This window comes from Sminthopsis crassicaudata, chromosome 1 (assembly GCF_048593235.1).
Source record: "Sminthopsis crassicaudata isolate SCR6 chromosome 1, ASM4859323v1, whole genome shotgun sequence".
Lineage (NCBI taxonomy): Eukaryota > Metazoa > Chordata > Mammalia > Dasyuromorphia > Dasyuridae > Sminthopsis > Sminthopsis crassicaudata.
In genome coordinates, this window is record NC_133617.1 from 349506863 (window position 1) to 349519800 (window position 12938).

At 38.8% G+C, this 12938-nt stretch overlaps 1 protein-coding gene across 2 annotated transcripts in view; it reads right to left on the reverse strand.

Annotated features, from left to right (window-relative positions):
* The window catches only part of NKD2 (NKD inhibitor of WNT signaling pathway 2), a 94558-nt gene extending 85151 nt beyond the window's left edge, over window positions 1-9407 (reverse strand). The window contains exons 1-3 of one of the 2 annotated variants that reach the window (XM_074279173.1): window positions 8549-9407; window positions 8274-8303; window positions 7383-7480 (exon numbers count right to left, since the gene is read on the reverse strand). In XM_074279173.1, coding sequence (XP_074135274.1) covers window positions 7383-7480; window positions 8274-8303; window positions 8549-8573 — 153 coding nt within the window. In that variant the 5' untranslated portion in view covers window positions 8574-9407. The remainder of the gene's footprint in view (window positions 1-7382; window positions 7481-8273; window positions 8304-8548) is intronic. The other variant, XM_074279174.1, reaches the window with a different exon arrangement.
* Window positions 9408-12938: the final 3531 nt, after the last annotated feature.

The following is a 12938-nucleotide window of genomic DNA, read 5'->3' on the forward strand; positions in this document are numbered from 1 at the left end:
CTAAATCTTATTAACAACAGTCATAAACAGGCTTATCCTAAATAGATATTAATTGATAATGATATTTATATGGAGCTTTAGATTTACAAAAAAGTTTTATAAATATTATTTCATTTAATCCTCATAATAACCTTGGATGATGGGTAACTATTATCCTTATTGTGTGTGTGAGGAAATTGAGGCAGGCAAATTAAGTGACTTGCCCCAAATCACAGAATTAGTAAGTATTTGAGGTCAAATTTGAATTCACATCTTTCTGACTCTTTCTCTTGGTCCAGGATTCTATAGTTGCTTTTTTTTTTTTGATTGATCCCCAAAAGCACATTATCAAAAGATTACGGTACAAATAATAAACAACAAAATCACTATTTCCATTGATAAAGAATAAATCACTAAAAGGGAACAGAGATGTCTTAATAGCTTACTTTCATCATAGCTCTAACCCTTATGGACTTTTAAAAGGATTTTATATAAATTCTCCAAAAAAAAACATGTGATGGGAATCATAGCTATCCCATAGCTGAGGAAATCTGGACTCAAAAACCTAGTTGATTTTCTTATGATCACATAGCCTGTAAGGATCAGGGATGGGATTTAAACTGAGATCTCTCCTGATGCTAATCACATTCTTCCTTCCAATATTCCACACTGTCTTTTCATATGAACTACAAATCTTGATGATTGCCAAAATTTTGTCTATTGAAATCTATATTTAAACCTTTCATGAGATGTTAATTTTTCAACTTTGATGATTTTTTCCCCCCTAAAAAGTATATAGTCTTTTATGGAAAATCTGTCAAGTTGTTTGAAAGTTGATTGTGTCTTAAAGTTTACCACCTTCTAGTTAAACTATAATCCCATATTTTACCATACTATTCTGTTCTGGATCAAAATGGCCTACCATGGTCTTGGAATAATTTTTCCAGTAGCAAAGATGAATTTATGCCAATCCATTCACACTCCCACCCAGTTGTTCTTACTAGGACCCAAGGAAAACTTTGCAAAGAATGTTGGACACATCTGAGTGGAAGTCTGTGGCCTGAAAACATGGGGATTGTTGAACCTTTGACCATAGTTTCATTACTACCACGTACTAAACAATTTTACTAAGTGAATCCAAATCTCTTAAGTGTAATAATTTGCTATTTGCATTTGTAATATTTTCTTGAAAATTAGGTTTCTGTTTAGATGGATGGCAACATATAGACATCTATTCATGAGTTTATGGAAGGGAATGATTTTCTTTTAAGACCTGAATTTCTGATAGTTATAATAGGCCTTATGTTCTTTTAAGGAAAAGCAATATGTAAGTTCTTAACTAATAAAACTAAAATTCTGTAGGTAAATATGCCACAAATATAAAAGTGATGGAGAAAGAAAACAAACTGTTACTCAGTTGGCACAAAATTTTTGTGTATATTGGCCTTTTTTCCTGCCTATGAATTTCTTTTTCTTACAAACTTCCAAAAATCAGCTAATAAAACCATGGCAAATCATGCAGACTAACTGGAGGGGAGCTGATATTACAGCTCAAGAAATATTTGCTTTCAAAAATTGGAATTTCAGCCCATTGACTCATATGCAACATAGGACATGTTTTTAAATTCTCTCTCCTTTCTGGACAGTAGAATTGATCAGTTTGTAAAACAGACAAAGGCAACCTCCAAAAGCAGGAAATAGTTCATAAAATTTACTTTGAAAGAAACTTTTTAGATTCAACTCACTAATTTTAGGGATAAGAAAGATTAGATGATTTGAAGGGTCACACAGCAGAGTCAGAGAAGTCAACTATTCTGAATACAGATTCTTTGTTCTTGTCATTGTACTTCAGCTCTTTTGTCCAATCTGTTTCAGAAGAGAGCTCTTTGTTTTTTCATATCTGATTTCCATGGGAAATTGAAAAACCATTTTTAAGTTATTTAGGATAACTTCTTTGTTTCAGCAATGATGCTATGGTGAAATAGAATGCCACTGCTATTTCATGCTTAAATTATCCCTCATTTATTAAAAAACAAAACAAACAAACAAACACACACAAAAAAAAACTTCTTTAAAGTCCCAAACTAAGACTATAAACTTTCCTAACCAAGAACTAGCTAAATTCACTCTGAATATAGATTTCTTCACTAGCTAACACACTTTTTAATGGTAGGTTCATTTTTTTTTTTTTTAAGAGAACTGTATGTCAAACATAAATGTGACTATGTCTGAATGACAGTGATAAATATACAAACATTACTTTTCTCCATAGGCTACTTGTTATATACAACAATCCATGTTTTCTTTTTTTTTTTCTACTTTTTATTTGAACTAATTGCAAAATGAGAAAAAACAAAATAGAAAAAAAAAAGAAAAACAGAAAAGGAAAGCAAAAACAAAACAAAACAAAATATTGTCATGTGCCCAGTAGACCATCAGGGAGGATTCAGTCCACATTTTCTAAATGTTCAAAGCATCCTCATCTTTTAAAATGGAAATTTCTCTGGAAGAGCTATCATCAGCTTAGAAGAAGGTGTCTTGGGGGACCTTGCTGAGCCAGATAACACTTAGAGGGGTTTCTTCTTCTCTTGGAATGGAATGTAACAAAAACTGGATTAGATGATATATCACTAGCATTCTCCCCTTGCAGGTTTAATATGCTATGACCTTATGGAATTCAATCATAAGAAATAAATTGAGAATGAAATCTCAGGTCTTCAAAGAACTCTTAAGTTGCCAGGATGCCATCTAACCTTAGAACAGCTCACTTGTAACCTGAAGAAATAAATAGATTGGTCTAAATGAGGCTCATTCTGCTTCTACTATTTGGTGATTCTGTCACTCTATTAAGGATTCTTCCAGGACTTTTATATTAAAGCAGATGTAACTAAAAATGGCTTCACAGCTCCCCATTCTAATAACCAAACAATTTTCAACTGAGTCATTTTCTGGAAAGGAAATTGTATTGCACCATTTTCCTCTGCTTTTATCAAGCAGAGTTTATCAAAATTCTTGGCCAGTCAATAGAAACTTATTAAGTGCCTGCTATATGCCATTCACAGTACTATATGAGAATACAAAAAGAGACAAAAGATGGTTCCTGCCCTCGAGGCGCTCACAACCTAATAGGGAAGACAATAAGCAAATAAAAAAGGAATACTTTAAAAAGGGAAGGTACTAAAATTAAGAGGGGATTGGGAAAAACTTTTTCTTTTAAAGATTGGATTTTAGTTGGAACTTGAAGAAAGTGAGAGATGCCAGGAGGTGGAGATTAGGAGGAAGAGCATTCCAGGTGTGGGGAACAAGCAGAGAAAGTGCCCAGAGATGAGAGATGGAGTGTTGTTCTTGGAACAGCCAGGAGACCTTTGTCAGTGGATCAGAAGAGTATGTGGTAGGAAGTAAGATGTGGGAAGATTGGAAAAATATGGAGAAGGGGTGGATTAGTTTATGAAGGAAGGGGCTTTGAACACCAAAAAGAGGTATATGGATTGGAGTGAGGAGAAGCTTAAGGCCTATCAGCAAGTTGGGAACAATGAGCTGAAAAAAATAAGATGAAATTTAACAAGGATAAATATAAAGTCTTGAACATAGGTTCAAAAAGTCATGGATCTAAGTACAGAATAAAGATTTGTCCTAATAATCTGGCTAACTGGTTTAACTTCACTGAAAGCAAGCTCATTGTGATCCACTGCTAACATACTGCAAAAAAAAAAAAAAAAAAAAAGTAAAACACTCATATTTTCAAAGGAGACAATCTTTGTACTCTGAAACTAGTTAGTACACACAGGGTGGAATTTATGTGTTCTGGGTGCTAGCATTTTAAAGATAAATACTGATGAACTAGAATACGTCATAAGGATATTGAAAAACTTGGAAACCATGGTGTATGAGGAACAATTAAAACAACTGAAGAGGTTTTTCTACCCTCAAAAAGAGAAGCAGAGTATGATACTTGTGAAGGGCAGTGAAATGGAAGAGGGACTCTATGCAGAAAGAAGTAGGCTAAACCAGGAAGTTAGTCAATAAAAAGGTCATTGGGAAGAGGAATTATTTTCATTTTTGTTTCCGTAGCCTCCGTGCCTGACTGATGAAAGTTAGAGGAGGCATTTTTTAGCTGAACAAAAGAAAGAACCTTGTTATAATTAAAGCTAGTCAGAAATGGAATTGCTTTTGGAGACAATTCCTTATAATTGGAGAAGTACCAATGAGGCTGTCAGGGATGTTGGAAGGGAATTCCTGAGCAAGCTAAAAGGTTGTATTCAAAGGTCTTTTTCAATTCCAAGAAGTTATGGGTTCAAGAAGAATATGAACAAAAGCTTTTCATATTTGCCATAGTGGAGGAGACTTTTCTTCAAAAAACATTCACCCTTTTAAAAGCAATCCTAATTCAATAAGATGCAGCACAATAACACACAAAGGATAATCAATTCAAATTTTGTAGAGGTTTATAATATCAGATCACTTGAGGAAAATACTTGAATCTTACTTGTTTAAACATGCTTTTATTTTTCCTCCACACCCCATTCAGAACAAGTAGGCAAACTTACCATTATCTAATAGATCAGTTTCCAAAGCATGCAAATTAGACTAATTCAAAGGGTTTTAGAAATGTTTATTATTGATTTGATCAAACCCTATGGAGCTGTTAATAAGTGCTTTGTTTTCAGATAAGGGAGAAGGTATGGAAAATGAAAAACACCTAAAGTAATAAAAGAACTAGACTTAAAAGCAAGTTTAGGAAGTCTTTACCACAACTGGGTAATCTACAACTATTCCTTCCCTCATCTTAAAAAATTATAAGGAAATTAATGAGAGCTAGATAAGATGTGTAAGAGCCAATTGGATGGGGGGCGGACAGACAGACAGAGAGACAGACATAGAGACAGAGAGAACTAGAAAGAGAAACAGAGACATAGAGATAAAGACAGATAGAGATAAACACATGTGCGCATTCATGCATGTGTGCACTCATACACGCATGTGCGCACACACGCACATACATACACAAATCTCCCTATCCACCTGGGACAATATGGAATTCATAGAAAAAGAAATAGACAATATTTTAATTCTGCCAGAAAGAAGAATGGGTAAACATCTTAAGTTTGTAGATGGAAAAAAAATGCTGAGAAATCATATATATATAGGTATGCCTCCTAAAAATTTGCATAGTTGGCATATTTTAAAATGTTATCATCTTTGCAAATATTTAGTTTGTCAAGAGTTTGTGTTTCCTATTTAAAAGTGATAGAAAATATTAAACACAATTCTTATTCTATGTATGTGATTAAGATTTGTGCTTAATACTTTCTACCACTTTTGATATGTGATTTGATAAATTAGGAGTGCATGTATACATACACACATATACACACATATGCACATATATGCATACATTACCTAGTCTAACCATACACCCCCCCCCCAATATATCACATTCTAATCCCAGCTTCAGGGAAGTACAGTAGTATTTTCCCCACATATAAACATATACATAGACTAGAACTTATCTTAAAAGATTTAAGTTCAGACTCATTTATGTGAAGAGGGTAAGACTAATATGGGAAAAGAGCAGAACTAAATGCTTTGGAGAGCAGTTTCATTAGAACAGTCTTGCAATTCCATTCAGTATCATGCCATAAAATCCACTGGAAAGTTTTGGGAGGTATGGTGATAGTGGGGGTGGGAGTGGTATGGGGGGGTGGGCTGAGTTACTTGGTTTGGCAGTCTACATTGATCACACTGATGGGAGGGCTGCCAAGCAGTCATTTCATTCTGCCTGGGGACAAAAATTTGGTGGGTCCTGTTTACCAGATGTTATCTCCACACATGAACAAATCTGCTGACTCCATGTGCCTACCATCCACTTTGGCCATATAATCCAAGCTCATGAATGAATCCAAGCCAACTATTTTTTTTGGTAGAGTTTGATCTGGTCACAGTTGTATGAGACATCTTTATGCTTAATAAGTACTGCTGGATAGCTGGCTCTGGCATCTGAAAATGTCCAAGAACCATCTTCCTTTCAATTTTCTATAAATGAATTTTCCTATCTACTTCCAGTATTTTTCCATATATATATATATATATATATACATACATACATATATATATATATATATATGTATGTATGTAATCTTATTTAACCCTTACAGCAATCCTATGAAGTATAAGGCTTTATTATCATAATTTTATAGAGGCTCAGAAAGTAAGTATCTTGTCCATGGTCACACAGTTTGGAAGCAGCAGAATTTGAACTTAGTATTTGAATTTTTGAATATTCTATGACTCAATCAACAGCATTTATTAAATGTCTAAAATATTTGAGTCAGTGTTATGGGTAGGGGACACAGAGGCAAAAATGAAACAATCCTTGTCCTCAAGTAGCTTACACTCTATTATAAGACCATAATGCCAGTCCTAAAGGCAAGATTCCCTCTACTTTAGAAAATGCTGTTCTATATTCAAAATACCTCTCATTGTCTAGAGACCAATATGCTTCATTACATCAAAATCAGGGTTTCTAAACCTTTTTTATGGCATGAGTTCTTTTTTTTCAGCCTGGTGAAGTCTGTGGACTCCTTGGAATAATGTTTCAAATACATAAAGCAAAATCCACAAGATTACAAAGTCAATTAAAATTATGTTGAAATATAGTCATCCAGAAATTTTTTAAAGGTATGTTCACAGTCACAGCTTAGGAACTCTTGAAATTGTATAGTTCAAAGGGAATGTGGGGAAACAATGAGAAGAAGTTCAATTACACTTTGTATAATAAGGAAACTCCTAAAGAATGATCCATGAGTGTGAATGCATTTCCAATACCTGTTAGAGCTTAATCAAAGGTTCTTTCCAAAGTCTAGCCACATCAATCAGAGTTTAATCTCCTCTCAGTCTCCATTAACCTAGACCCATGATTCTTCCTTTTTCTTCTAAGAAACATACTTCTTTTGGTCAGAAAGAAGAGGTAAAGTGGGCAACAACTGATGGCATTTGCTCGTTTAGCATGGTTGGTAAATGGTAGATAATGGTATTCTAACTTTGGTTTAAATACAAAAAGGGCTTTCCATTTCCACTTTACAGATAAAAATCAGTCTGCTCTAGAGGCTGTACCTCCCCATATTTCCACATATCTTCTTACCCAAACAAATGGGATATAGGTACTATATACTTCTGATGCATAATTTCACACTAGGAACCAGCTCACTTCCTATTATTTCTGAATAAATACTGGGGTTCCAAGTAAGGATGAAAGAAGAATAATCCTTCTTCTCTGGAAGAAGCCACAGCATCAGCACGAATTTATCACTAGAAATGCACCGAAAGGATAGAATGAAACGTCTTTCCTCTGTCGGATTAGGCAGCTGCTCAAACTAGGCGGGATACATGATAGCGTCTCTCACCTGTTTGTCTCTTGACCTGTGCTCCCCGACTCCAAACCTCTCTCCTTCTTCCAAGCCTTTACGGTTGCCCACGTAGGAGTTCACTACAAAGCTGTCCCCTGCAACACCCGGTCAGCACGGGACACACGAGGAAAAGACAAACCAAAGGAAAGGGGAAAAAGCAAACTATTAATGAAGGCAAAACCACACACTTCCTAGTGGTTACAAGATGCGCTTCCAGGGACAAGCCAGAGGCAGGAGGCAACCCGACCTCCGATTCTCACACTACAGGCTTGCACGGGATTGGGGCATGTGCGGAGGGGGGTCGTATGGGCGGAGAATTCCTTTTACAGAAGAGAGCCCGCGGGAGATACGCAGCCAGGAGGGGCTCACCTAGTCTAAAGTGAGGTCCCAGCGGTCTTTCCCCGCCAGTTTAACTATTTCCCAAACTTCTCTTTAACCCCCCCTGAGACAGAATTTAATCTCTCCCAAGAGAGGAAAATCACTAGTCTTTTAGATTCCCATATCAAAGGGCGATCAAAGCTTGTCCCTACAGGGGGGAAAGGGGGGGTAGGAAAAGGTAAATTTTGCAATCAGTTGAGACGACTTACCCCGAGGGCTTAGAAGGAGATACCCGGGGTTACTAATTAACTTCCTCCAATCCCTCCCGGGTCAGTGAATTGAGCAGACACCAACCACCAGGCTGCAGGGAGAGCAGCATCTTCTCCCCAGGAAAGAAGGCAGCATCCTCATCCCTCCTCCCGCACACCCAGATGGAAGTAAAGGGACGGGACGAAGCCCAGATCCGGCTAGCACCCAGCAGTCCCACTTTAGGCACTTCGCAGCAAGCACCCCTATCGGATCGCTATCCCTCCACTCACCCCCAACCCCGGGTTCCCCCTTTCCTCTCACCTTCTGGGTTTTCTCTTCTCTTGCATGCTGCTGTCGCCAGTTGGCAAAGGCAGAATAGAAAAGAGGAAGAGAGACGGGAGGTGGGAAGCCGAGGAGAAGAAGAGAAGGGAAAAGGGGGGAAAATACAGTTGAGATATTTGTTTTTCAACACGCAAAAGGATGCAACATCCTGATGCAAAGTGTCCACCACAACCTGCTCTCTCCCTCTTTAACCCAACCCCAGAAACCGTCTCCCCTTCCCACTTCCCAACAGCAGCAAGAACTCCAGCTCTTACCGTGTTTGGACTGAAATTTCCCCATTCCGCTCTCCACACTCTCTTCTCTTGTCAATGCAGCCCGTTCAATCCGTCCTACTCTTGCGGGAGCCTCTTCTTCCCCCAGCGTTCGTTCCCACCCTTCCCACCCACCCACCCCCAGCTCTTCTTCTGGGGTCTGCAGGCGCTACCGCTGGCCCGGACGCAGATTCCCGGCTCGGGACAAGGCGATCATTCAGGTGCTGATTTGTAATCCAAAAACCAGAGGTGAAGCCCGAAAGATCCACATGGAATCCGTGCAAGGAAAGCGACCGTGCGCTGCAGCTTCTTCCGTGGCCAGTCTTTCTCTAGCTCTCTCGTTCCCCCCACGCTCCGCTCAGCCCCTGGTCTTGGGTCTTTGGGAAGGTGGGAGCGAATGAAAGAGGGGAGGAGTAAAGGTCTTTCACCTAGAGACAATACACAATTAAGGATGCGGAATACACCCAGAGATGGCAAGGCGGGATCGGAAAGCAGCCCCCCTCCAGCCAAGCACGGCTAGGGTGGCGCGGATGCAGATGCTCCAACGCCAGCGCCAGCAGCAGCAGCAGCAGCAGCAACAGCAGCAGCAGCAGCAGCAGCAGCAGCAGCAGCAGCGATTGCAGAAATGTGAGAGCAGCAGGGGAAGGCAGGAGCGACCGGAGCCTCCCCACAAGATTGGGGGGTGGGGAAGCTCAGAGAGGCACAGGAAAGAAAAAAAATGAAAAAAATGAAAAGATGCAAGAAAAGGTGAAGGAGCAAGAAAAGGAGGAGGAATAAGAGGAGCAGGAGGAAAGGAGGAAGAAGCTCCAGCTGCAACAGCGGCAGCGTGTGCGGGCCCCCAGCTGCACTCTGAGAGCGCGCGCCGGGCGCTTGGGGGTTTAATCGCAGCTCTTCCCAGCGCCCCTTGTGGCCACAGACTGTACTGCGTTCGGAGACCGACTCGGTCTCTCCAGACGTTTAAAAAGCTGCTTGCCGAACATGGTGGCTGCCCAGGAGGCTGGCTGTTCACTCTAGGGGGTCTCAGAAGACCCAGGGAGCTAATTCTCTCTCTCAGCTCCAGTGGACTAGAAAAGATGCACAGTCTGTGGGGCAACCAGAACGACAATCCTGTCCTTCCAAGACCATTTTCATTTTTGTCCCCAAATGGTATTGCGGAGTCCTGAGAAATCCACAGGCGCTAAAGCAGTCTGCAGACAACAGGTTAACATTTGACATTGATTGCTGAATTCATTAAACAGGCCAATCGAAAAATCTTAGTCAAAAAATGGGCTTTATGACGCAAATCATTCAATCTGCAGTGCACACAGATCCAATTAACTTAATTAACGAGGTGCTCTCTGTTTTGTGCTTTAAAAAATACTTTAAATAAGATATACTTTGTATATAGATATGCATTTATTTACATTTACTCACATTTATCACCATATGCATATGTTTTAATCTCACCAGCTTTTATCAAGATCTTCCGGTAACTCAGTTTCCCTTATCTGCAAAATGGAGTCGGAAGAGAGGGAATAGGAACCATCTGTCCCTAAATTTATGCTCCTATGATTTTGTCAAATGAGATAATGTAAAAGCGTTTTGCCTACATAAAGGAATTCTATTATTATTATTCTTTCTGTTAGTATATTTAATGTAGTTCAAATCAATTTCAGGTCTTAAGCAATCAGAACATTAGAGCTTAGAAATCATTTAGTGAGTCCAATAGCTTCATCCTATAGGTGAAGACCCTAAAGTGAAGAGAGAATCCACAACTGAAGTCCTACAATTAGCTAACAGCTAGTGGCTAAATAAAACCAGATTTCCTTACTCTTTCCATTTTGCCTCCCCTGTAGAAGAGAAAGAAGGAAAGTATGTAATAAGCTCTTGAAAATTTTACTCTAAGAAAAAAAAAGATGTAAATAGTTTGTAGGTAAGAGATAAATTCCCTTGACAATCTAGTTAACCCAAGCAACCTCCGATTCAACTCCTCTGTAACCCGATTCAAGGGATCATCACACTTTTATGGTTGTTTCTTCATCCTCTTCATGTTCCCACATAAAAGGGGGAGACCAGAGAAATTGCCTAGGATTTGGTTACAATATTATGCTTCCAAATCCTTCGTTTGCTTTCCTGGAATTAAGCCCTGTAACCTGGATCTCGATGTCAGAAACAGCCACATTCTATGAATGACATTTTCTGTATGCACACACATGAACCAGTAGAGGTCATCACATACCTCATTAAGTAAACAGGCAAGATTTGGAAGAGATCCTCTGTAGCCTTTCAGAATAGCTCCATAAAGGGATTTTCTGCTGCACAGCTCAGTATGCTTTCCCTGGGAGAATATTTACATTGATGACCATTGAAGTGAAGATTAAAGACCAACTACCAGCTAGAGTAAATCATTTGGAGAGCTCTGATCCTTTCCCATCTCTCTCTTTTCTCCATCACCTCTTGTTTTTCTCTGTACTAGTTCCTTCTCTATTTTCAAAGCATATACAGTGCTATCTTATATGAAAAAAAAATCTATTGAGCTCACTATTCCTCCCTCTTCAAGCTGCCTATCCTTGCCTTCCTCCAAGTGACCTTGATTTTGTCACCCCCTCTCTTTTACCCCTTAAATCAATCTTTTGTATCTACCATTAGTTTGAAATTCTTTTCTTTTTGGTAAACCTTCTGGGCAAACGGTTCTAACTTTTTTCAGTCCCTGAGTTTTCCTTGATCTCTCAGCAGTCCTGATGATCGCTCTCTCCTTAAACTCTCTCTGGGCTTCTAAATGTTAAATTACCCTAATTTTCCAACTTCTATGATCTTTCCATGCCTATTTGCCTCTCTAGATTCTTTTTCCCCCCAGAGTCTGATACAACTTTCACCCCCTCCCACCATTAAGCTGAGTCCTCGATCCTTGTACAATCCATTAAGAAATCATCCTTGCTCATACCTCAAATCATGTTTCTCTTGCTGATTCCTAAATCTGTGCCTCCATTCATTGCTTCCTAATTAAGCTCCGGTTTTGTAATTCCAACGGTCTATAGAATATTTAAATGGATATTTCATGCTACAATCTGAAATTCATTAGGTCCAAACAAATGTGTTGTTTTTTTCGCTATAAACCTGCTCTTTTATTCCCGGTATCTAAATCCCTCATTCCCCATGTCAACTCCCTTTCATCAGCAACATTATTTTCTAACTCATCCAAGCTTAACACATTGAAATTGAAATTTTTTTTAGCTAAAAACTCTTTTTAAACATTGTAGGAAGGGAAAAAAAGTAATAGAAATAGTCCCTGTCCACAAAGAGCTTACAGTCTTAAGTGGAGGACAAAAGATGCAAACAGATGAAAGTAATAAAAAAGAAGATATTTTATATGTTCTATTAGTCAATTGAGAAGAATTTGCTAAGTGCCTATTATGTTATGAGATAAACACTGAAGAAAAAAGCTACCCAGTGAAGGGTACTGACTTCAGCCCCTGGGAACTCTGAGGGAACAGTGTTACAATTATGTTTCATACTCTGAAACAGAACCTCAGGGGCCAAGAGAATGCAAGTTCATCTCCATGGCTAATCAGTGCACAGTGCTAATGAGGCCAAGGTCAGGAGTTCAATCCCTGTATATGTCAATTAACTTTTCTGTCTTCCATGGCAATAAGACTGCACCCTTGCATACCAGTTCATCATCTTGTAAATGACAGAGACTTAGAGTATGAGATAGTCAGGACTGGGAGAGGAGGTACTGAAAGAGACTGGGAGGAATCTTATAAGATAAAAAGAAATAGAAACAAAGGCAAAAGACAAACACTTTGTTTTGGAAAAGAGAATATACAAGCACAGTCAGGGAAGTATGGCTACAGAGGAATTAAAAAAATTTTTATTATAGCTTTTTATTTACAAGATATATGCATGGGTAATTTTTCAGCATTGACAGTTGTAAAACCTTTTGTTCCAACTTTTCCCCTCCTTCCCTCCACCCCCTCTCCCAGATGGCAGGTTGACCAATACATGTTACATATGTTAAAGTATATGTTAAATACAATATATGTATACATGTCCAAATAATTATTTTGCTGTACAAAAAGAATCGGACTTTGAAATATACTACAGAGGAATTTATGTGAAAAAGGAGCTGGGAATTTGGTGGGCTGCAAGCCCAATGTGAATCAACAATGTGACATGACAGGCTCCCTTCCCTACCCCCCAAAGCTAATGTTTTAGGCTTAGGTCATGCAGAAGGAAGTGTGTGTGTGTGTGTGTGTGTGTGTGTGTGTGTGTGTGTGTGTGTGTTCATGCCAGGTCAGCTTATATAGAAAGTATTGTGTTCAGTTCTGGTTACCACATTTTAGGAAACACATTTGCTAAACTAGAGTATGTCCACAGGAAGATAACCAGGATATTTAGGGAATGGGAGACCAAG